We start from the raw sequence: 25,895 nt of genomic DNA, 5'->3' as shown, positions 1-25,895 counted from the left end.
AGGGGTGGAGATTGGAAGCAAAATTAATAAATTTTTCCAAGTCCCGACAAGAGCATGAAGCAGCACCGAATTAATCATCGATGTACCGGAGAAAGAGTTGTGGAAGGGTGCCAGAGTAGGACTGGAACAAGAAATGTTCCACATACCCCATAAAGAGACAGGCATAGCTGGGGCCCATGTGGGTACCCATAGCTACACCTTTTATTTGGAGGAATTGAGAGGAGTTGAAGGAGAAATTGTTCAGTGTGAGAACAAGTTCAGCCATACGGAGGAGAGTAGTGGTGGATGGGGATTGTTTGGGCCTCTGTTCGAGGAAGAAGCTAAGGGCCCTCAGACCATCCTGGTGGGGGATGGAGGTGTAGAGGGATTGGACGTCCATGATGAAGAGGAAGCGGTTGGGGCCAGGGAACTGGAAATTGTTGATGTGACATAAGGTGTCAGAGGAATCACGGATGTAGGTGGGAAGGGACTGGACAAGGGGAGAGAGAAGGGAGTCAAGATAATGAGAAATGAGTTCCGTGGGGCAGGAGCAAGCTGACACGATCGGTCTACCGGGATAGTTCTGTTTGTGGATTTTGGGTAGGAGGTAGAAGCGGGCCGTCCGAGGTTGGGCGACTTTCAGTTTGGAAGCTATGAGAGGAAGATCTCCAGAGGAGATGAGGTCAGTGACAGTCCTGGAAACAATAGCTTGATGTTCAGTGGTGGTGTCATGGTCCAGGGAGAGGTAGGAGAAAGTGTCTGCGAGTTGACGCTCAGCCTCCGCGAGGTAGAGGTCAGTGCGCCAGACAACAACAGCACCACACTTGTCAGCGGGTTTGATGACAATGTCAGGGCTGGACCTGAGAGAACGGAGTGCAGTAAGTTCAGAGAAAGAGAGATTAGAATGGGTGAGAGGAGCAGAGAAATTGAGACAACTAATGTTGCGCTGACAGTACTCAATGAAAAGATCAAGAGAAGTTAAGAATCCAGAGGGAGGGGTCCAGGTGGAGGGAGAATATTGGAGGTGGGTAAAAGGATCCGTTGAACGGGGAGCGGACTCCTGCCCAAAGAAGTGAGCCCGGAGACGAAGATGGCAGAAGAAGAGTTCAGCATCGTGCCGAGCCCGAAATTCATTGAGATGAGGGCGTAAGGGTATGAAACTAAATCCTTTGCGTCGGAGAGGGGAAGGTCAGGGGATATAGTGAATACACGGCTGGGGCTGGGATTGGAAGATTGGGTGGGGAGCGAGGGACAGGCAGGGGTGGAGGGTCCTAGATGGGTGTTGCTGTCGATGAGTTGTTGGAGCTTGCGTTCCTTAGTACTTGAGAGAAAGAGAAAAAGTTTCTTGTTGAGGCGTCGGATGAGATGAAGAATAAAATTAAACTGGGGGTGCACGCAGCTTTGAAAAAGGGTACGGCGGTGCTGCTGGAGGGAGAGGTCGAGTGTGTTCATATGGCGGCACATGGCACTGAGTGTGGATCTCAGAATGCGACGGGAACAGCAGTCCGAGAAATGTTTTATGTCCCGGAGATACCTGTAATCCTGGGTGGGTTCGAAACATGAGGGGTGGAATTTCAGTTGAAATCCACGTGGGGTAAGTCGGAGATGGAGACAGTCACTGAGAAAGGAGATATGGCTGTGAAAGCAGGTTTTAGTAAACACCTTGTCAAACACCAGGAGAGAAATGGAAAGCAATGAAGGTGAACAAGGCAAAAGAGAGATATGGAAATCTTGTCGCAGGGACGAACAAAACTTCTTCAAGGTAGGCATTTCTTGAAGAGGAGTAGTAGTCAATTAAACACAGAGATAAAAAGAAATAACTGCGGATGCTGGAAATCCAAAACAAAAACAGAATTACCTGGAAAAACTCAGCAGGTCTGGCAGCATCGGCGGAGAAGAAAAGAGTTGATGTTTCGAGTCCTCATGACCCTTCAACAGAACTAGGTGAATCCAAGGAGAGGGGTGGAATATAAGCTGGTTTAAGGTCGGGGGGGGGGGGGGGGTGGGTGGGGGTTGGCAGGAGAGAAGTGGAAGGGGGGGTTGTGGTTGTAGGGACAAGCAAGCAGTGATAGGAGCAGATAATCAAAAGATGTTACAGACAAAAGAACAAAAGAACACAGAGGTGTTGGTGATATTGTCTAAACGAATATATTTCACTCCTTTCCTACGATTCACTCAGTTCTGCTGAAGGGTCATGAGAACTCGAAACGTCAACTCTTTTCTTCTCTGCCGATGCTGCCAGACCTGCTGAGTTTCCAGGTAATTCTGTTTTTGATCTGTAAGCAGCATATTGTCGAGTAAGGGTCACTGTTCAGTAATTACCATTTCATAGCACTGCTGACAACACCTTCCATCACTTTGCTAGTGATGGAGATTAGATTGATGGGGCAGTAATTTGCTGGAATGGATTTGCCCTCCTTTTTGTGGGCAGGACATACCTCGGCAATTTTTCACATTGTCGATAGAAGCCAGGGTCCAGCTGTACTAATGTGACTTGGCTAGGGATACCGCTACTTCAAGACACCAGTCTTCAGTACTCCAGCTAGGATGCTGTCAGGGACATTGAATTTGTTGTATTCAGGCGAGGGGAGGGGGGCGGTGTTGGGCCGTGAAGCGGGATTCTGGCATTACGGGGACACGTGCCTTAGCCTTGGCTTCGCCCCGGCGGCGGTTGCCATGACACCCGGACCATTGTGACGTTGCTGGCTGGGCGCGCGCTCTGGGTCAGGTGACGAGCAGGGTGCGCGCGTGCGCACACAGATCCTACGGCGCCGGCTTCGGACACGTTTGTATTAGCAGTTCCCCCTCAGCTGCTGTCCACGCTGCCGTTTCAGGCTTCACTGAGCGCCCGGGTTCATGTCGACCAAGTCTCCAGTTGGCTTGTTGGTAATATTCGGCGCTGCTACGGCCTATTTGTACGTGCTGTCGACCAATCTGCCTTATGCAGTGCACGGCCGGGAACCTCTGAGCGACTCCGAGGAGGAGGAGGAAAGGCAGGAACTCAGGTAAAGGCCGCGGCCCCGGAAGGCAGAGGGATCACCCGGAGCACCGGCATCTGGTGCAACTCTTTCATTTATAATGGCGAGGCTGTGGTGAGGGCTGTCGGTATTGAAGGGAAGGCCCCAGCTTCAGGCTCCACTTCACCCAGTAACCCCAGAATGTCGATAAAAGCCAAGAACTGCGGATGCTGGAAATCCAAAACAAAAACAGGTTTTTGGTTTTGTTTTGGAACCCCAGAATGTCCTCGCTTCAGGAAAAGCGGTAGCTGGTCTGCATACAGCAAGCTCCCCTCATCATGAAATAAACGATCTGCATTGAGTCAGTCCGTAGACTCAACGAAATGGTACTATGGGATCTTTTTCCATCCCAATGAGATGAAAGTGACACTGAATTCACCATCCACTTCTGTGTGGCACCAAAATAGGGATTTAAAAAGCTGCAAGTTGCCGGAAAGCGATTTGGAATCATGTAAACTTACAGCACAGAAGGAGACCTTTTGGCCGTTCTTGCCTCAGCTGGTTCTTTGAAGGAACAGTTCTCTTTAATTCCCACACCCCCTGCTTTTTCTCTCTAACTGTATTCAATTACTCATACTCCAAGTACATGGCCAACTCATTTTTAAGATTATTTATGGTATCAACTTCCAGCACCTTTTCGAGTAGTGTTCAACAACTGTAATTAAAAAAATCTCCTTTTCTCTCTAAATTTTTTGTCACTGATTTTAAATCAGTCACCTCTGGGTGTTGACCTATTTGCTAGAGGAAATAGAATTTCTCTACTCTGTCAAATCTCTCAATGTTCTCTGTTCCAATGTGCTGTGAAGTTTCAGGTGCTTGGAAAGAAAATTGGAGTTTCTCTCAGTATTAAGTACATATTTTCCAATATTTTTGATGATATCCAACACCTCTCATTCCTTCCCTCCCAACTCCAATCTTCAGTAACACTGAGCACTACTAATGAACCTTGTTTCCCAGAGCTCGTGATGCATTTTGATGTTAAACTCCTTTGAATCCGAGGGTCCATTTGTTATTGGGTTGAGCTGGACATCCTGACCAGTTAGCATATGTACATCTGAAGTATCCAGGCACACTCTACTTCACTACCTCAGGGGGTGAAAAAAAAAAGTTGGGTTATGTCACTCTTCAAAATAAGAGTGAGCAGTGGGCCAGGTCTGCAAACTCACATTTATTACAACTTACTGTGAAACTGTTTAAACTGGAATTACCTCAGTTTCCTAAGGCTCAAAACCAGCAGTTTCAAAATGCTGGGTAAATACAGTAGATCCTTCAGTGTCTGAGAAAAGAAAAATTCAATGTTTTAAATAAAGATCCTTTATTAGAACTTGTCTTTTCTTATTTCATGTGCTGATGAAGCTAAAGTCTCTTTCCAACAATTAGTTGTTTTCATTTCCTGCCCCCTACCCCCATCACTGTAAAATCACTAGAAATAACTTCATGCATGTTTTTGCCTAGAAACTATATTGTTACTTCAGTAATGTGCAATCATCATTATGCGCATATCTTTATCCTTTGTATCTTTGAACTGAAACTTGCAAGTTGGCAAATTAGTTCATAGACTTTGTCCTTCCAGACTTGAGTTACGTCAGGAAAGCAGAGCACAAAAGTCCAGCATTGGTATGCCAGCCTGAGGGGTGCACTACTACAAAGGTTGACCACAGTATAGCACTGGGGTACAGTACTGCACAGGCCTGTCAATTAGCACACTGGGATCCAGTATTGGTGGATGCAGGTGCATGTGCTAAAATAGTCCTGTCTTTTTTTGGTGAGAGATTTTGATGAAATGGGTAGGGGGAGCACAGGAAGGGATTTGTTAACAAAGGTGATTTTAAATTCAATGCATTTGAGGGAAAGGAATTGACAGATCAGGAAGGACAGCAGTGATTGGGAAGTTTGGATAGGACTATTTTGATGATCTGTGGATCTCTCACTGCACCTTCCATTCTATTGCCTTGGTAGAGCCTTCAGCAGTTTTGGCTCTTCCCTAAACTCATCTGCCTAGTTATTTCTTAAAATGAAGTCTTTTGTTACGTCTTCTAATTCCTCTAATACCGCTCAGTCATCATTTCTCCTCCGTAAAGAGTCTTGAGAACCTGCTAGGCTAAGTATTTTGATATTGCACATTCTGAAGTATTTATTGGCTGTAAAGTGTTTTGGAATATCTGGAGATTGAGACAGCTGCTATGTAAATGTGAGTTTGTTCTTCCTTTTTGCTGCCACTAATTGCTGTGAGATCTGGCTAGTACATTTTAGACTCTTAGCATAGCTTCACTAGACTTGTAATCTGATGTGAAATGCCTCACTGTCCTGCAGATATAACTCCTGATGACAGACTGAACCAGCCAAACCCAGTGTATTGCAGAGTATCAGGCAAGCATCAAAGCTGAGAGGCCCCCTCATTGATTTTGGATTTTCAGATGCAGTAGAGTATAAGGATTAAGGTTCATTAAAGTTCTTCTTAAAACCTAACTCTTTGATCAAGCTTTTGGTCACCTGTCCTATTGTCTCTACCTGGCTTTTTGTTTGATAGTGCTCCTGTAAAGGCCTTTGGGGCATTTCACTCTGCTAAATATGCAAAGAAAAGGGCAAATTGTTAAAGATAACGTATTTAAAGTATGAAATAAAGGGATGGCTAAGGAGACAAGGCAGAAAGTAATAGTAAGTGTATGTTTCCAACGATCAGCCCTTAGCCATCTCCTATTTCTCATCTACATGTTGCCCCTCGGAGACGTCATCCAAAAACACAACAGGTTTCATGCTTACAACATCTAGAACTATCTCACTACAACCTCCATTGACTTCCTCCTCTGTCGCTGATTTGCCACACTGCTTATCAATGGTCATATTCCCATCACAACCTTTTTTTTAATTGTGTTTGTAAAATATTTTACTCTTTTGTTTCATGTTCCTTGATGATGTAATTTCATAGCTCCTTTTTGCTGCCTTAATTGTTCTTTTGACTCTCTCCTAATCTCTTCATGTTATGTGCTTCTCTGCTATGTACTTAATGTGTGCCTATTTCCTAAGCCCCAATTGTTCCCTTATGTCTTTATTCATCCATGAGTCCCACTAGTGTTTAGTTTTGCTTTTCCATTTAGCAGAATTTATTTTCCTGCACTCTGAGCACTTTTAAATGTTTTCCATTGTTGATCAAGTGAGCTTGCTACCCACTTACCTGCTCTATCACTAAGCCTGGCTACTTCCACCTATATTACATTGTCCAACTCTGCCCCTGCCTTAGCTCGCCTGCTGCTGAAATCTTCATCCATGACTTTGTCTCTAGACTTTACTACTCAAATGCTCTTCTGGCCAGCCTCCCATCATCCACCCAACACAAATGTGTCCTCATTCAAAAGCTCCTGTCTTAACTCAAACCATTAAAAACAGAAAATGCTGCAAAACTTAGCAGGCCTGGTAGCATCTGTGGAGAGAGAAACAGAGTTAATGTTTTGAGTCCATATGACTCTTCAGAGTTAAGAGAAGTAGAAATGTGATCAATTTTAAACTGTGGAGCAAAAGAGAAGGTCAGAAATAGGTAGGAGCTAAGGAGAAATTTGACAAAGATGTCATGGGCATAGAACAAAGGGAGCGTTAATGGTAGTGTTAAATACTAAAGAAGGTTCTGGATAGTGACAAAGGTAAGATAGAATGTGTTAATAGCAGAACAAGGGTCAGCACTTTGTGAAAGCAAAACATAAGAACAAGCGGCAGTCCTATGGGGGGGCATTGGGGGAAAAAATTAAGGAAAACAATTAAATGGATTAAAAAAGGGGCAAAGATTAAGGAGAGAGTTCATGGTCTGAAGTTGCTGAACTCAATGTTAAGTTCAGAAGGCTGTAAAGCGCCTAATTGGAAGATGAGGTGCTGGGTTTCACTAGAATGTTGCAGCAGGCCAAGGACAGACATGTGGGCATGAGAGCAGGATGGTGTGTTGAAATGGCAAGCAATAGGAATGGTCATGCTTGCAGACTGTGTGAAGGTGTTCTGCAAAGTGGTCACCCAGTCTGCATTTAGTCTCCCCAGTGTAGAGGAGACCACGTTGAGAGCAGCGAATACAGTAGACCAAATTGAAGGAGGTGCAAGTGAAGTGCTGCTTCACTGGAAAGGAGATGTTTAGGGCCTTGGATGGTGAGGAGGGAGGAGGTAAAGGGGCAGATGTTGCACCTTCTGCAATTGCATTAGAAGGGGGATGAGAAGTTGGGTGTGATGGAGGAGTGGACCAGGGTGTCACGGTGGGAACGGTCCTTATGGAATGCTGACGGTGATGCCACCACCAAACACATCTTCCCCTTACTACCTCACTGCTTCAGAGGGGTGTGTGCCTGAATACTTCAGATTTACATATGCTAACTGATCAGGACGTCCAGCACAACCCAATGGCAAATGGACCCTGGGATTAGAAGGAGTTTAACATCAAAATGCACCATGAACTCTGGGAATCAAGGTTTGTTAGCAGCGTTCAGTGTTACTGAGGATTATGGTTGGGAAGGAAGGATTGTGAGCAGGCAGTTTTAGTCTAGTGAACCAAGCAAGAGGGAATGAAAAGGCAGTTGTTCATCTAGTGATCTAAGCAAGGGCTTCCCGGTGCGAGGCATGAAATCTTCAAGCCGTTCTTCACTGTCAATGGGTCAAAATCCTTCCTAACAGTACTGAGTGTTCCTACAGCACATGGACTGCAGCAGTTCAAGAAGGTGGCTCAACACCACTTTCTCAAGGGCAATTAGGGACGGTACAATAAATACATACTAAATAGTAGCAGAAGTAGACCATTCAAGTTGAGCATGCTCTGCCATTTTACAAGATCGTGCTTGATCTGTCTGTATTACTAATTCCAGATTCCATTCTTATCCACGCCTGTTAACCTTGATTCCCTTGCCTAACAAGCATCTATCTACCTCCGTCTTAAAATATTCAATAACCCCGCCTCCACTGCATTCTGAGGCAATGTGTTCTAAAGCCGCACAACCCTTAGAAAACATTTTTCTTCATCTTTGTCCTAAAAGGGCACCCCCTAATTTTCAAACAGTGTCCCCTAGTTCTGGACTCACCCACAAGAGGAAACATAATTTCCATGTCCACCTTGTCGAGACCAATCAGGATCTTTTATACTTTCGTCAAATCACTCTTCTAAACTCCAGTGGAAACAAGCCCAGTCTGGCTAACCTTTCCTCATAAGACAGCCCACTGGTTCCAGGTACCAATCTATTAAACCACCTCCGAAATATTGGCCTAGCCAGCGATGCCCACATCCTATGAATGGATAATAAGTTTAAAAAAAAACACTGGCTCCTGGCATTGCAATGCCTCGATTTTAAAATCCTCATTCTTGTTTTCAAACCCCTGAATGGCCTCAGCCCTCCTCTCCTGGTAACTGCCTCCAGCCCTACAAGCCATTGAGATATCTGTGCTCCTCTAATTCTGACCTCTTGTGCATCCCTGATTTTAATCACTGCTCATTAGCAGCCATGCTTTCTGTTGGCTTGATCCAAAATACTGGAATTCCTTCTCTAAACCACTCTACCCCTTTGAGATGCTCCTTAAGACATACCTCTGATCAAGCTTTTGCTCATCTGTCCTGATATCTACTCCTGTGGCTCAGTGTTAGAAGAAAAGTTTATTGATAATCTTCTTAAGCGCCTGGAGATGTTTTGCTACGTTAGAAGTGCTAAATAAATGTTGTTTTCTTTTGCATTAGCAAGATAAAGCTATCAACCTGTTCTAGACAATCTGTCACTTACTTTCTACATGTGTAAGTAAACAGATTGGGATAATCAAAATTTGTTGACTAATCAAAATTAGAAGGTATAGCAAATTGAGAAGAAGAATGTGGCAGGATGCGGAAGGATGTAGATAATTTAGGGATTGGACAGTTAAATGCAGTTCACAGTAAATCAAAGAGAAACACCTTTTGGGAAATAAGAACCAGGATTAGTAATATAACCTCGGGGAGAGAATGAGAGATCTAAAAATATAGACCCACAACTCTTTAAAAACTTTAAGGGTAAGTAGATTTTGAGGTTTTACCCATTTGGACATTGACTATAAAAGGAAGGAAGTAAAGGTTTGAATATATATCTACAAGATGCTTATTTGGCTGCACATACAATCACCAGAATCTGTGTGGAGTATTATGTCCAATCTTCAATAACGTGGAAATAACGAGTCATGGACAGATGCAATGAAAACAGAAATGAGAGGTAATAATTAAAGGCATAATAAAACTGCATCTTGTCCATGAAGCAGAGATGGCTGAGAAGCAGTTTGAGAAAGTGAATGGTGAAAGACTATTTCTGCTGTTTGGTAAACCGGTAACATAGAATAACATGGGATACAGAGAGCCAGAAACAGGCCACTTGGCCCAACCAGTCCATACCGATGTTTATGCTGAACTTGACCCTTCTCCCATTCTTCCTCATCTAAGTATCAGCATAATCAACTATCCCCTTCTCCCCTGTATGTTTAACTAGCTTCCCCTTAAATGGTTCCATTCCGTTCGCATCAACCACTCCCAATGATAGTGAGATCCACATTCTTCCCATTCCCAAATGAGTTTCTTCTGAATTCCCACTTTGATTTCTTGGTATATATTTCATTTGGCTGGGGAAGCAGTTATAATTCGATGTCAAGGTTAACAATCCAATCAACAGCTTCAGCTGATCGAGTGTGGAATACAGATTTCAGGACAAGAGTTCAGTGTGAGAGCGATGTTCTCACTTTGATGGCCACAGCCACAATTTGCTCGATGGCTGGAGTGGTCCATGAGGTGGTTTTCTTGTAGGGTTCCTGTTGGAGAGTGCTTTTGAGAGTAGCTCATCCTTTGCCCAAGATAGGTCTTTGGCTTTTGAGCTGGTACATTCTGGTTGCTCGTGGTGGGAGACGCCTTCATGTTAAAGCAAGTTCTCTAACTTGAAACTAATGCTTTCAAGAAGGCGTCCGAACCCTGGGCTCCCTGGCCCAAGCAGTAAAAATCCACTGGAAAATGGATTCCCTCAGGGATTTCTTGATGACTGTCTCATACTGTACTGTGGCCTCTTGTTTTGCTTTTCCCCAAAAGTGGAAACACTGTGTCTAAACCTTTATGAATTTTAAAGTCCACTATTATGCCAGTCTTCAGAGGCTCAGCCTTCTCTTTCCAACTGAAAAGAGACTCAGCCTGTTTATCTTTCCTGATAAGTAGAACATGGGCACAAAGTGAGTGTTAACATTGAAAGTCTAAAATGAGATGTTAGTGATTAAGTGCAGGTGCCAATTGAAGCTCCTAATTTGAACTGGAGAGTAAATTAAAACATTTTAGTGTGTAGGGTAACAGCAGAGAAATAGGTCAGAATAGATAGCTCCAGGGAAGAGTTAACACTGACGTAGAAAGAATATTAAAATTACGAAATTGCGAATGAGGAGCAGGAGTAGGTCATTCTTATGATTCAATGAAATCTGAAGTTTCAATGGGCTAGAATCTGATAAAGTGAGCTCATTCTATACATTCTTTTACAAATCTTGGCTGTTTACTTTGTCTGCTACACTCTAACACTGAAGAAGAGTCATATTCAACTTGAGAAGTTTTCTCTCTCTATAGATGCTGCCAGGCCTCCTGAGTATTTCCAACACTTTTTTTTATTGCAGAAAAATTCTGATTGACTAAATTTTTGTATCCATACCACTGTATTAACTGCTGTGTGCCTACATTCAACATGCCCTATTCCCTCCCCACCCCTATTCCCCTAACCTCAACCCCCGTTCCAAGATTACCTCTCTCTTAGTCATAGAATGGTTACAAAACAGGAGACCATTTGATCCATTGGGTCCATGTTGATTCACAGCCAGAGCAAGTCGATTAGTTCTATCTCCTGCCCTTTCCCCATAGCTCTGCAAATTTTCTTCAGGTTATTATCCAATTCCCTTTTGAAAGCCAAGATTGAATCTGCTTCCATCACACCCTTAGGCAGTGCATTCCAGATCATCTCACTTGCTGAATATAAAAAATAGTTTTCTCAAATTGCCTCAAGTTCCTTTGTGATTCACTTTAAATTGGTGTCCTCTGGTTTGAGCCCCACTCACCAATGGGAACAGTTTCTCTCCAACTACTCTGTCCAGACCCCTCACGGTTTTGAAAACCTCCATCAAATCTGCTATCAAGTTTCCAGAATTCCCAATCTCTCCATGTAACTGAACTCCCTCATTCCTGGAACCATTCTCACAAATCTCTTCTACACCCTCTCTAATGCCTTCACCTTCCCAAAATGTGTTGCCCAGAACTGGATGTGATACACCTATTGAGGCTGAACCAGATTCACCATTACCTTGCTTTTGTACTGTATGCCTCTATTTATAAAGCCCAGGGTCCTGTATGCCTTATTAACCACTTTCTCAACCTGCCTTGCCACCTTAAATGATTTGTGCACATATACCTCCAGGTCCCTCTATTCCTGCACCCCATTTTTTCTTTTTGTTATTCATTCACAGGATGTGGGCTTCGCTGGCTGGCCGGCCCAGCATTTATTGCCCATCCCTAGTTGCCCTTGAGAAGGTGGTGGTGAGCTGCCTTCTTGAACCGCTGCAATCCATGTGGTGTAGGTGCACCCACAGTGCTGTTGGGAAGGGATTTTGACCCAATGTCAGCGAAGGAACAGTGATATATTTCCAAGTCAAGATGCTGAGTGACTTGGAGGGGAACTTCCAGGTGATGGTGTTCCCATCTGTCTGCTGCCCTTGTCCTTCTAGGTGGTAGTGGTGTGGGTTTGGAAGGTGTTATCTAAGGAGCCTTGAGGATGATTATGTTATGCTGTTGCTTGACTAGCCTCCCAATTTTGGCACTAGCCTCAAGATGTTAGTAGGAGGACTTTGCAGGGTTGACAGGGCTGAGATTGCATTGTCATTTCCGGTGCCTAGGTCGATGCCAGCTGGTCCGTCCGGTTTCATTCCTTTTTTTGTAACTTTGTAGCTGTCTGTTACAACTTAGCGGCTTGCTAGGAACCCCATTCTTTCCCAAGACTTCAGACATATGGCACTCTGCACCTCATTTGCTGCAATGTTCAGACCTTTAAAAACCAAGCTTGTTTACTTGTTTACAACCTTGATGCTTTTCTGCACTATGGGTTTTTACTCTTCGTCTTTGTTCAAATAAATATTTATAGAAAATTATACACTTCCCTTAGTTAAATGGGAAGGTGGTGGTATAGTGGTATTGTCACTGGACTAGTAATCCAGAGACCCAGAGTAATGCCCTGAGGACCTGGGTTTGAATCCCATCATGGCAATAGAGAGAGCTAAGCGATTCCATAGCCAGTGGATCAGATCTAAACCCTGCAGTCCTGCCACATCCAGTCATGAATGGTAGTGAATAATTAAACAATTGGGAGGAAGCTGCACAAATATACCCATCCTCAATGATGGGGGAGTCCAGCACATCAGTGCAAAAGATAAGGCCAAAGAATTCACAACAATCTTCAGCCAGAAGTGCTGAGTGGAAGATCCATCTCGGCCTCCTCCGGAGGTCCCCAGCATCGCAGATGCCAGTCTGCAGCCAATCCGGTTCACTCCACATGATATCAAGAAAAAGCTGAAGGCACTGGATTCTGCAAAGGCTGTGGGCCCTGACAATATTCCGGCAATAGTACTGAATACTTGTGTTCCAGAACTTGCTGCGCCCCTAGCCAAGCTGTTCCAGTACAGCTACAACACTGGCATCTACCTGGCAATGTGGAAAATTGCCCAGGTATGTCCTGTACACAAAAAGCAGGACAAATCCAACCCAGCCAATTACTGCCCCACCAGTCTACTCTCCATCAGTGAAGTGATGGAAGGAGTTATTAATAGTGCTATCAAGCGTCACTTGCTTAGCAATGACCTGCTCACTGATGTTCAGTTTGGGTTCCAGCAGGGTCACTCAGCTCCTGACCTCATTACAGCCTTGGTTCAAACATGGACAAAAGAGCTGAACTCCAGAGGTGGGGTGAAAGTGACTGCCCTTGATATCAAGGCAGCATTTGACTGAGTGTGACATCAAGGAGCTTAGCAAAACGAGTCAATGGGCATCAGGGAAATCTTTCTGCTGGTTGGAGTCATACCTAGCACAAAGGAAGATGGTTGTCGTTGTTGGAGGTCAATCATCTCAGTTCCAGGGCATCACTGCAGGAGTTCCTCAGAGTAGAGTCCTCGGCCCAACCATCTTCATGATTGCACCATGTTCAGCATTCTCAACTCCTCGCTACTGAAGCAGTCCATGTCCAAATGCAGCAAGACCTGGTCAATATCCTGGCTTAAGCTGACCAGTGGCAAGTTACATTTGTGCTACACAAGTGCCAGGCAATGACCATCTCCAAAGAGAGAGAAATGAGCCATCGTCCCTTGATGTTCACCGGCATTACCATCAATGAATCCTCCTCCATCAACATCCTGGGGGTTACCATTGACCTGAAACTGAACTGGACTAGTCATAAAAATACTGTGGCTACAAGAACAGGTCAGAGGCTTGGAATCCTGTGGTGAGTAACTCACCACCTGACTCCCAGAGCTTGTCCACCATCTACAAGGCACAAGTCAGGAGTGTGATGGAACACACTCCACTTGCCTGGATGAGTACAGCTCCAACATGCAAGAATCTTAGCACCCCATCCACAAATATTCACTCCCTCCAGCACCGACGCACAGTGGCAGCAGTGTGTACTATCCACAAGCTGCACTGGAGGGGATCTTAAACAGCACCTTCCAAACCCGCAATTGCTACCCATCTAGAAGAACAAGGGCAGCCGATACATGGGAATACCACCACCTGGCAGTTCCCCTCCAAGTTGCTCACCATCCTGACTTGGAAATATATTACTGTTCCTTCACTGCTGCTGGTCGAAAACAACACATGCAAGGCTGCAGTGATTCAAGAAGGCAGCTCACCACCTCAAGGGCAATTAGGGATGGGCAATAAATGCTGGCCTAGCCAGTGATGCACACATCCTATGAATGAATGAAAAAAAATTTGCTTAGTTGAATTTACATCTGTATCACTTGTATATGAATCTGATTCAGCTGTAGTCTCATTTTTCAGTGATAATCTCGCTCTTTTATTTTGCTATCTGCAGGTCACTGACATTTCCATCTGACTTGGAAGAGCTGCGAGCAATTGCTGGCTTGTTGCATTCCTACAGAGCTCAGCACACTGGTTATGTATTGCTGCTCTTTTGCAGTGCATATCTCTACAAACAGACTTTTGCAATCCCTGGCTCCTCCTTCCTGGCAAGTATTGAGTACCAATGTCCTGGGCTATTGGGTGTTGCTTTTTTTTAAATGTGTAAATATGATTAATTCTTTGGAAGTTATTCATGAAGCATTTTGCCAATGCAAAAATAAAGAATACTTTAATGAAGGTATGGCTGGAGGCTGTTACTGTTTCAGAAAAAAAAACTAAGCACTAGCTTAATTACATTGTATTTTTGCACAGAAATTGGCACTATAACTGGCCTGTGCCAGAGTTTATGCTGGATGTGAGCCTCTTCCCACCCTATTTCAGCTTAGTATATCAGCAAAGACTTGCATTTCTTTTTCCGTCATATATTTCCCCTTAAATGCACCTGTGCTATTGGCCTCTACCATGTGATAGAGAGCTGGCTCAGGTGCAATAGACCAAATGACCATGTTCTGTGCTACAAAATTCTATGATTCCCCTCCTAAAGTTGCTGACCTTTGCTGAATTACTTTCCTGTAAATACTGAGTACATTTGGGTGCCAAGCTGCCAGTTTGCTTATGAGAGACCAAGCTATTTTTGCTATCTTTAATGCATCCAAAAAAGGACAATAGTGATCCTATCAACATCCCAATGTCCTTGCACACAAGCCCAATCAGCAGTGGAAACCCTGGTTGATTTTTGTTTTCTTGCTTCCCCTCCCCCCAACCCCACAGCCCAGAAATGCGCAGGGCAGTTGCAGTGCTTCAGCTGCCATTTTGACTGAAATCGGCTAACTGACCACAGGTTGGGGATCAAACTGGTCTGTGTGGCTTAGTGCCAAACTGATGAGTACAGGCTGCTCACTCAGTATGTTGAGCAGTGATGCTCTGTTTTGAATAACTTTTCAGTTATGTTCACTTGAGACTTCAGGACCATTTTAATTCATGACTTAAGGGGCAGTTGTCTCCCTCCACCTTGGTGTCACCGTGGTATTTTTCAAGAATTGTAGCCTGTGTCTTTGCAGCTTTACATTAATCTTCAGCATTGCTGTTGTGAGTGGTCTAACTTTCCCCTGTTATGGTGAGTTTTGCCAGTTGCTTTCACCTGGCTGTGATTACCTGCATGAGTAGAAAGTTATCAGTGCACTTGAATCTGCGAAGCTCTCTGCTCTGGTGGTGGTGTTACCTGTGCAGTCAGGACATTGTTCAGCTTATCAGCCTTCCCCAGTGTTTTTCTTTCAAAATACTCTGGGTGCTAGAAAACTGAAATAAAAATAGAAATATTTCAGGTTGGTGATCTTTAGACCTGATGTGTATTTCCAGCATTTTCTGTTTTCCTTTCTCCATTTCACTTACTTGTCTCTAGACTTTCTAGCTATTCTGGAAAGTTTCTTGTGTGGATATAAATAGTTAATTTGTTCCTCACTAATGCACGCCTTTTCTTTTTATAGAATATATTAGCAGGTGCATTATTTGGACCATGGCTGGGTCTTGCCTTGTGCTGTGTTTTAACAGCAGTTGGAGCAACCTTCTGCTTCCTGCTCTCCAAAACGTATGGTAAACAGTTCCTAGTGCACCGATTTCCTGAGAGACTCTCAATCTTACAGCAAAAGGTAAATAAATTGAGGACAGGTTGCATAAACTTGGGTAATGTTCCTTTGAATTTAGAAAGTTGAGGTGTGATCTAATCAAAAATAAAAAAGGAATTTGATAGGCTATTACAGAGAAACCATATTGTTTGGTCCAAAACAAAGGAGCACAATTTTAAAGTTAGATTTAGGCTATTAGGAATGAAATCAAGAAGAACATTTTTTTGCACAATGGGTAATTGGAGACCTGGAGCTCACTCCTCTGAAATGCTGGAGGACGATTGTAATTTTTAAGGCTCAGATTTTTTTTTAAGTAAGTTTATTGTGGGATTATGGAGCAACAGCTAGCATATGGAGTTGAGGTGCGTATCGACTATGATCTGATTGAATGGTGGAGCAGATTTGAGGGGCTGAATTATCTCCTAATAAGCCAAGTTGAACCTAGAATCTTTCTAGGTTTGGTGAATGTTGGGAAATTACCCCAGGGGGCTGTGGAAGCTCAATCATTGAGCATGTTCAAGACAGAAATTGATAGACTTCTGGAGACTAATGACATCAAGGGATATGGAGATAGTGTGGGGAAGTGGCATTGAGGTAGATGATCAATCATGATCTAATTGAATGATGGAGCATACTCAGTGGGCTGAATAGCCTACTTCTGTTCTTATATCCCGATGTTCCTAGACTAGACCGTGGCATTGTACTGTGGCATATCCTGGGCTCTTCCCTGTTTTTTCTAAGCATTGCAGCCCTGGATTCTGTCTCTACCTGTCTCTGGAAGAGGAGAGCTAAAGGAATAGTGGAGCTGATTAGGGACAAAAAAAAGGATCATCTTGTGGAGGCAGAGGGTATCACTGAGGTACTGAAAAAATACTATAAAAGAGTGGCGAAGCACAGAGTGGTCTAAGAATAGTGCGCTTCGTGAACCTAATGCAACATAGGTATTTTGGTGCGTGGGATCTCTCTGGCAGCAGAATGAGGGGTTAAGCTACGTGTAGTTGGATGAAGCTTGTCAGAGTGGTTGCCGATAAGGTATAGTGGATGTGTAAGGATGGTGCAAGATGATGAGTGTGACATACAATGGCAACAGATCTGGTAGAAGTAACCGCAAGCAGGACAGGAGGAGGAGGAGGGATCTTGCTGGTTTGTAATTCTCAAGCTGTGACGTGGATTAATAGTTAGACTGACTTAGAACTTTAAAACTGCAAAGAAAGATGAAAGGTAGTTAACTCCCACTTCCACAAGTTTAAGATTTTCAGCAGGAGCAACAGTAAGATGTCAGGCTGCAGTAAAACCGGAGGCAAAGGGCATGCCAAGGCCAAGACTTGATCCTCCAGAGCTGGTCTCCAGTTCCCTATTGGCCGTATTCACTGGCTGCTGCGCAAGGGTCACTGCCGAGCGTGTCGGGGCTGGAGCCCCCATCTATTTGGCTGCTGACTCTCAAGCTGGCCGGCAAAGCGGCTCGGGACAACAAGATGACCGGCACCACCCCCACCACCTGCATCTCGCCATCCGCAATGAAGAGGAGCTCAACAAGCTGCTGGGAGGGGTCACCATAACCCAGGGTGGGGTCCTGTCCAATATCCAGGCTGTGCTGCTGCCCAAGAAAACCGGCCACCCCAACAAGGTTTATGCCTGAAGGAGTGAGTTTGGAAAATTTGATTGCCTGAATAATTGTTAATTACTGTAGCAAGAAACTGATGAAGCATTGTGGTTTGGGTGTGCATAGTAAGCCCTCTGTAACTAGAATGCGTTTGCTACTACACAGTGATATGAGAGCACAGTGCTTTGTGAACTGTGCTAAGTCAGTTTGGTGCGAAGGGAGAAGGAGGTGCTGCGTTTTCTTTTTGTTTTACCTCCAGTAGCTGATGAATATTCTTATTTTGTCTCCAAGCTTGGGGACCATCGCTTGCTCTTAATTTAGTAAATTAGTAACTAGTAAAGTAATTAAGGTTAGACATTGTTGGCAGGGCTGGTGGTGTGCTGTGGCTGCAAATTTAGAGTTTGTGGAATGAACAGCCATATATGAGTTAAGTGTTTGCACCTTGAGCAACTTTAGCTCAGGATACTCAGCTGGAGTCTGACTTGCAGACATTGTGTTACCTGGACACTTTGTTCCAGGAGGCAGTCATGCCCCTTAGGTTGAGTCAGACTTGGTCCATGGTCAGGGACTGGAGGGTGTGGCTGCGAATCAGGCAGGTATGAGGATCTAGCATGTTGTAATCAAAGAACCTCAGCCCTTGACATTGACAAACAGGTACAAAGCACTTGCTGGCTGTGTGGATGAGAACAAGGACTGCAATGTGGATGCGCAAATTGACTATGGCACCTTGGTGCAGGATGCAATTCAAGTGGGGATGGATACTGTTCAGAGAAAGTTTAGACAATAAACAGTAGCAATTGGGTAAAGACAGGCAGAGTGGAACAGGAAGGGACTGTATGTTTAACAGTACTAATGCATCATTGAACAAGGTCCATGCAAATAATAGTAGTAAAAAAAAATTAAAGGCCCTTTATCTAAATGTGCAAAGCATTTGTAATAAGATAGGTGCACTGGTGGCACACATTTCGATAAGTATTTTGGACCTAATCGCCATTACAGAGTCATGGCTACAAGGTTGGGAAATAAATATTCCAGGATACACAACATTTGTAAAAGGTAGACAGAATGGAGAAATAGCTCTGATAGTAAAGAGTGACATAAAAACAATGGTGAAAAGGGATTTTGCTCAGAAGATCAGGAAGTAGAATCAGTGTGGTAAAGATTAAGAATAGCAAGGGTCATAAAATGCTGGGGGGAGTAGTTTACAGCTCCCCTAACAGTAGGCATACAGTTGGACAATGCATTAAGCAAATATTGGAGCTTGTTCCAAAGTTTAATGTGATAATTGTGGGGGACTTTAATCTTGATGTAGACTGGACTAATCAAATGGGTAAAGGTTGCCTGGAAGATGAATTTGTAGGATGCCTTTGCAGCAGTTTCCTTGAACCAATATGTTGTGGAACCACCTAGGGGCAAAACTCTTTTAGATCTAGTGTTGTGTAATGAGACAGGGTTAATAACCTCAAGTAAAAGATCAGCTGGGGAAAAAGTGATCATAATGTTTTTGAATTTCATATTTAGTTTGAAAGCAATATACTCCCAAAGAAGAATCTTTAACTTAAAACCAATTGTATAGGTATAAGGGGAGAGCTGGCTAATGTTGATTGGGTAAATCTAAAAAGTGAATATAAATAAGCAGTGGGAGACAATTAAATAAACTATTCAAAATGGTTAACAAAGATATGTTCCATTTAAAAAAAAATCAATTCTCAGCAAGAAAGATATTCCATGGCTTACTGAGGAAGTTAAGGATGGTATTAGATTGCATACAAACATATGAATTGGGAGCAGGAGTAGGCCACTTGGCCCCCTGAGCCTGCTCTGCCATTCAATAAGATCATGGCTGATCTGATTGTAACCTCCACTCCATGTTCCTGCCTACCTCTTGATAACCTTTTAACTCCTTATTTTTAAACCGTGACCTCTAGTTCCAGATTCTCCCGCAAGAGGAAACACCCTCTCTACATCCAGTCTGTCAAGACCCCTTAGGATCTTAAAGGTTTCGATCAAGTCACCTCTTACTTTTCTAAATTCCAGTGGTTGCAAGCCTAACCTGTCCAATCTTTCCTCGTAATACAACCCACCCATTTCTGGTATTAGTCTATTAAACTTTCTCTGAACTGCTAATGCATTTACGCCCTTCCTTAAATAAGGAGGCCAGTACTGTACACAGTACTCCTAGATATGGTTTCACCAGTGCCCTGTATAAGTGAAACATAATTTGTTATCAATTCCCCTCACAATAAACAATAGCAAGCTATTAGCTTTCCTAATTACTTGCTATACCTGCATACTAGCCTTTTATGATTCATGCACTAGGACACCCAGATCCCTCTGAATCTCAGAACTCTGCAATCTCTCACCATTTAGATCAGATGCTTTTTTATTATTCCTGCCAAAATGGATAATTTCAGATTTTCCCACATTATACTCCATTTGCCAAATGTTTGCCCACTCACAGAAGAGTTTAAATTGCTCTTCTAAAGATTTCCTGTAGGAGGTTTACAGGAATGATACCAGGGATGAGGATCTTGTGTGGCGAGTTATGGGGAGAGATTGGAGAAGCTAAGATTGATCTCCTTAGAGCTGAGGAAAGTAAGTGGAGACGTAATAGAGGTATTCAAAACTGAAGGTTTTTAAGAGAGAAAGTATACAAAAAATGTTTTTTCTGACAACTGAGTCAGTAACCAGAGATCACTGATTTAAAATAACTGGCTAAAGGACTAGAGGGGAAATGAAGATCTGGAATACACTACCTGAGAAGAGTGGTGGAAGCAAGTGGAATTCTTCTTTGCCCTTGGAGAAATAAAGTACAAGACTGCAGGATACCCGTTTGATGTTGATCAGTGCTGACTGGCATTCTAGATGTCTCATCTGGTTCGGGCATTGAGTAGCTGAATCGTATTGACCAGAAAGGCTGCAGGATTGATCCCCAGTCACTGTTATCTGATCTGGGGTAGGTCAGAGTAGCAATGTTGGCCTCAACAGCCCCATGGTGAATGGAATTGAAAAATGCCCAGCATTCCTGATAGTGATCGATTTCCGTACTTCCTGCCGGACAGTAGTTTAGATGGGAATTGGGTTTGATCGTGATGCCACCCATGGTCATTTACTCCTTTTGGGTTCATGCTGATATCCATGGAATTCATCATAGTAAATAATTAACATCTTGGTATGGGAGAGGAATTAGCTGATTAGGAAGGACGTGAATCATTATTTAGATATTTTACTGTCTATCTGTTTCCCAGCAAACACTTCCATAAACCAGTCCTGCTTTAAAGGAATTCATTGGATGAGAGTATATTCTGTATACAGTCAACTGTATCAACTGTACTTGCAACACAAAGCAAGTTGTACACTACAAGTTCTTTATATATGAGTTTATAAAATCAACTGCCTCTTGTTTCCTTAGTTTATTTAAAGCCAGTTGTCTTTTTATTAATAGTGGCTGGAAACTTATTCTAATTCTGGAGCACTGTTAGTTAAACGGTAACACTGCTTTAACCTAATCTTTCATCTCTCACAACCAAATTTTAGCCTTGCTCCTACCATGCTCTCTGTTCTGACTTCACACTGCAGCCCTGGTTCCTGCTGCTCTCTTCCAGCATAAAGCAGTGCAAACTAGTAATCAAATTGTAAGCAAGGAATATTTATACTGTACAGAGCAATATTGCAGATAATACAGGACCTTTAAATCTGTATACAGGTACTTTCAGTTGGGACTTATTGAAATGGGGTAATTAAATAGGGGCAATTCAAAGGGAAAGGGAATTTTGATATCTACTCTCACTTTGGCTTTTTTTTAAAAAGTGAATCCTTTGATTCCTTTACATAGTGATCCCTGCACATAGTGAGTTTTTGATATCAGTCTCACCATTATTGTTGATTTCTGGGCAGCAACAGATGTTTGGTCAGTACTTGTTTATCCTCATATGTTAGTACTCTATCAATGTGCATTTTACACCTATTCAAGGGGTAGGTGCCATGCACAGGATGATAAATGTTGATTTAGACATTGATATTGACTGTTAATTTGGATGTGCTGGTTTTATTTGACCAGGTTGAAGCCTTAATTTTGCCTTTGTTCCTAATTTTATATTTACAGGTGCAGGAGAACAGGAACAGTCTCTTTTTCTTCCTCTTGTTCCTCAGGTTTTTTCCCATGACTCCAAACTGGTTCCTAAACATCACATCTCCCATCCTCAATGTTCCTCTCACCCAGTTCTTCTTCTCCATTGTTATTGGTAAGCCATGATTCCTGTAAATCACAGCATATAAGTTGACCCGGTGTATAAGACAACCCCATTTTTCAAAAAATAATGTTTTTGCATGTACTCAGCAAAAGTCAACCCCCACTTCTCAGCCGCGACATGCTATATTTGTATTTGTAACCTCAATTTTTCACCCCACAAATGCATGTTTTACTTGTACTTTGTAACTGGGTGCAAGGGATCAATCAGGCAATATGGGCTGTGTTGAGAAGATGTGCAGGAGCTTAAGACTGCCCAATCTTTTCATTGGCTGCTGATGACCACTCATACCCAGGCTGGCAGTTCAGTTTTATTCTCGGCATATAAATTGGCCTTTTTTTGGATGGATTTTTTTGAGGCTTCTAAGGTCAACTTGTATGCCAACATCTACAGTAACTAAAATTTTTTTGTTGTTACTCTGCCATCAAAGCCTTCCCTCCCATTGACACCCATCCTTCTGTCATCTTACCTCTCCAATTATGTAATTCAGCTGCATTTTGAACATCCTGAATGTTTTTGTTTTTTTGCCTCTTTTACACTGCCCAGCAGATCCCAAATAGCAACTCGCTAAGCTAATTTCAGTAGCACTTCCCTCTGCCACTAGCAAAGGCAATAGTAACGATGCTATGCGCCTCTGAATTCCACTCCAAATTGTGCATCACTTTGATCCGAGCATATATCACTGTTCATTTATTAGCCTTTTGGAATGTCTTGGAATTCTCTACTGCAGCAGTTCAAGGAGAAGCTCTATCACCCCACCTCAGGACTCTACGGAACAGGCAACCTAAGTCTCCTTACCAGCATTTCCCATGTCCTGTGAATATATGTTTAGAAAAACTGTTCAGTTTATCCTGTAACCCAGATTTATGAAGTTAATTTTGCGCTTGACCACTAAATATTAGGAATGTTAAGGCAGCTTGATGGGAGGACTTCACTTTATCTAACCTGTGGGTGCTTGATCAGACAGAGGAAGCTCTACATTCATGTTCCTGCTCCCGATTGCTGTCTATTACCCTTTGTTTATGTGCATTGGACGAGGAAAGGTTCAAGTTTGGATCTGTGCTCCTCGTCTTCGTGTCAGAGCCTACAGCCTCATTGTTCATATTTGTTGGGTACCTGTGCAACTGTACCCAAGTAAGAAATCATTCTTTCAGAGAGGGAGAAGAAAATTTTGAACATTTGTTGATTTTTAACAATGGAAGCACTTCAAATAGTTTCTTTCCTTTATTTAGGTCTTCTTCCTTATAATTTCATCTGTGTGCAGACTGGCTGCATCCTTTCTGAGATCTCTTCACTGGATAACCTGTTTTCATGGTCCATCCTCATGAAACTGCTGGTCATTGCCATGGTGGCACTTGTCCCTGGAGCTATCATCAAGCACTACAGTCACCAGCACCTGCAGTTGGGCAGAAAGATCAAAAATGGGCATTTGGACACTGACCGGAAAACAAGATGACCGCTACTAACTTGTCTGTGATTTTTAAATTTTTATTATTGTATGAAATGTTCTTAATCTGAAGAAACACTCTTTCTAAAATCTGGAGTTTTATTTGTATAGTAGATTCCTGTTCAGTAGAATCTGAACTGTGCCACAATCTTCAAAGCACTGCCTACAAGCTACCCATTCAGGTTAAGTGCACCCTGTAAATCCCAGACTGTAGCAGCGCATCTCTAAGCTGGTAGGTGTCCACTTGTTAATGCTCCATTCATAACTGATGCCACATACTTGATTATTAAGCCGACAGTCACTTCTGAGTGGAGTTGTTGTCTTTCTTTACGGGTAATTAAAAGAAACTGTAATTTGGCAGTAAATGCAGAAACAAACTAGGTATTTATTTTCTTTATAAACCTAGTAAGTTCTCAGCTGGTCAGGAACATGGATCTTGCTTGTTCAAGGCCCAACTCATGCAAATCAGTCTAGGTGCAAATTGCAAAAGTTGTGACCTGTCCTCCCAGGGCGGAGAACAGGATTTTGGGGCTATAGAAATTAAAGGGTTACCAGGGCTAACAGGCCAATCTATAGTTTTTCTCTGTCCTCCCTTTTCTACATTACAACAGTAACTTCACATCAGAAGTATTTCATTGGCTGTAATGCACTTTAGAATGCCCTGAGGTCGTAAGAGGCACTATTCGTTTTCTGTCCAGCTTTCCAGCCTTAGCTGGTGTTGAGAGATCACTAGTGCCAAATACCTCAGAGACTTGAGATAAATAGCTACTGCTTGTGGCGATTTTTCCTTTGGCTTGACTGTTATATATCCTGCTGTGGAAAAACTAAGCTCGCTGTGGCACATGATTTTCCTTCAAGCTCAAGTTGCCATTGCTGCATTTTTGTAGCCGTACTGCATGTTCACAAGACCAACCTCTAGCCTCTTTCTGTGGTCAGATCAAAAGAACAGTCGTTGGACACTGAACTGGCTGGTATTGAAGCAGATCACTTGCACTGGAAGGAAGGCAGGCATGCGTTTGTGTGAATGTGCAGTGCAGTTGTTTGACTGTCGACCCTGCTCGCATCCTGGAGAGGCGACAGCAGGGGTCATGTCATCAGCTACTGTCTACAGCCAGATTAACGACAAACATCACACTCTGGTTCCCAGTGCCTCAATTATTCATGGTGTTGTGAAAGGGGCCATGTGAGAAGCAGGTGGGTTAAGGCTAAAGGGATTGCGAATATTGTATCTTGAAGCAAATGAAGCCTGTAAACCAAAAAAAGGAATGATTTTATTTTGCATCGTTCAACAAGACTTTTAATAGTAGATGTTCAACTTGTGTTTCGTAATCCAGGCTGAGTGGGAGGGAGTTCCAAACCAACAAGAAGTATGGGAACAGTATAACTATATGTGAACAGGAGTTAGCTTTGAGGCACTACCTGAGCCCATATAGCCCAGAATAAATAAGGACATTAATCCTCTAATCAGCTGCTAATATACTCCACGCAATTTTAAAAAAAAGAACTATTTTTGTTTTAAAGATAATACTCAATATATCCAGGGAAGGGGGTTGGTGAGAAGCCAGCACATGATAATGATCAGAAATGGATGTGAAAAGCTGGAAACTTCGTGGGGTTGAGGGGTGAGTGGGGGAGGAAAATGCAAGGTAATTTTTACTACTTTGACCCCGTCCTCCCCCATCCCCCAAGAAAATACAGCACTGTGCATTGCAAAGGAACTTTGAAAAACACTTGCATACCTTCGATTTGCTGCAGAAGCCATTTGTTTGAATTTTGCCGTCCTATTGAATTCGATCCTTTGCTCCTGTATCTGCAAAAGGCCCATCAGCCATGCTGCAGGTTAACATCAATACATGTCCAAGATAGAGCGTTGCTTGACTTGGAGGTGACAGACTTGCCACATTTACCCATACCCACCCATTTTCTTTCCTGTTTAAAAATCTTGCAAACAGATGCAGGGTTATTGCATAAGCACTGCCTATCTGAAAGTTCCCAGTGTCTCTTGCTTCCTGTGCTTGCCTTGGGCCTCTCTGTAGATGTTGAATGCATTTATTTAATTAATCAGTCTTTAATACCAGTCTTAATCTCTCTTCGAAAGTCTTAAAGTTCAAACATTCTTGTTTCCCGTGGGTAGAATTTGAGGATTTTTTTAATATTTAAAATCGTGTCTGACATGCTGGAATCAAGAAAACTGACTGCATGTTATGATGTTGGGGACTTATGTTTTTAATCATTGGATGTGTGTGACACTGGCAATAGCTCTTGTCCATCCCTTGATACTCTTGAGAAAGGTGGTGGTTGGCCGTTGCAGTCCTTATGGTGATGTTGCTCCCACAGGGTGTGGTGGGGGGAGATATAATTTAACCTTGATTTATCCAGCCAGTCTAATTAATTAGCTTGTTTCATTTTACTTTACAGTAACTACAATGGAAAATTGGGCAGGGTGTAAAACAGGAAGCTGAGTTGTTTCCATCAATTCCTGCCAGGAGGGTTAGGTTATAATTAGGTATCAGATTGGAAATTCTACAGCAGTGCCTTGATGACCAATGTCTAAGTGACCTATGTCCAAGTCTGGATGGTGTGAGATTTGGCGTGATGGTGTTCCCACAAATTTGCTGCTGCTCCTCTTGGGCAAAAGTCAAAGTGAAGGAGGTGCTTACGTTGTATAAGATAATAAATAGCTTTCTTACATTACAACAGAGATTACACTTCAGAAGTACTTAATTAACTGTAAAGCACTTATTGAGATGTCCTGTGGTTGTGAAAAGAACTATATAAATCATTCTTTGATTCTATATCTAACACCCTTTCAGGCAGACAGAAATAGGTTCTTCCCATCTACTCTTTCTAGGCCC

General features: G+C 43.0%; 1 protein-coding gene across 2 annotated transcripts; it reads left to right on the top strand.

The window, feature by feature from the left end:
- The first annotated feature begins 2,719 nt into the window (after window positions 1–2,719).
- On the top strand, window positions 2,720–24,733 carry LOC121285258 (transmembrane protein 41A-like). 2 transcript variants are annotated; one of them, XM_041201644.1, is made up of 5 exons: window positions 2,720–2,984; window positions 14,069–14,222; window positions 15,603–15,764; window positions 21,449–21,587; window positions 22,826–24,733. In XM_041201644.1, exons 1-5 carry the CDS (start codon window positions 2,836–2,838, stop codon window positions 23,047–23,049), a joined length of 828 nt encoding a protein of 275 aa, XP_041057578.1. In that variant the 5' UTR covers window positions 2,720–2,835; the 3' UTR covers window positions 23,050–24,733. The 2 variants fall into 2 exon arrangements, with proteins under 2 accessions (XP_041057578.1, XP_041057579.1); XM_041201645.1 differs by lacking the exon at window positions 15,603–15,764.
- Window positions 24,734–25,895: the final 1,162 nt, after the last annotated feature.

This window comes from Carcharodon carcharias, chromosome 12 (genome assembly GCF_017639515.1).
Source record: "Carcharodon carcharias isolate sCarCar2 chromosome 12, sCarCar2.pri, whole genome shotgun sequence".
Lineage (NCBI taxonomy): Eukaryota > Metazoa > Chordata > Chondrichthyes > Lamniformes > Lamnidae > Carcharodon > Carcharodon carcharias.
The sequence above is the reverse complement of the archived record's forward strand: the minus strand, read 5'-3'. Positions and strand labels throughout refer to the sequence as shown.

Bases quoted from the DNA above. Each gene is read 5' to 3' on its own strand.
- LOC121285258 (XM_041201644.1), top strand. From the start codon at position 2,836: ATGTCGACCAAGTCTCCAGTTGGCTTGTTGGTAATATTCGGCGCTGCT. The intron at 15,765-21,448 runs GTAAATAAATTG...TTATATTTACAG, and splicing joins TCTCAATCTTACAGCAAAAG to GTGCAGGAGAACAGGAACAG. The intron at 21,588-22,825 runs GTAAGCCATGAT...TCCTTTATTTAG, and splicing joins CTTCTTCTCCATTGTTATTG to GTCTTCTTCCTTATAATTTC.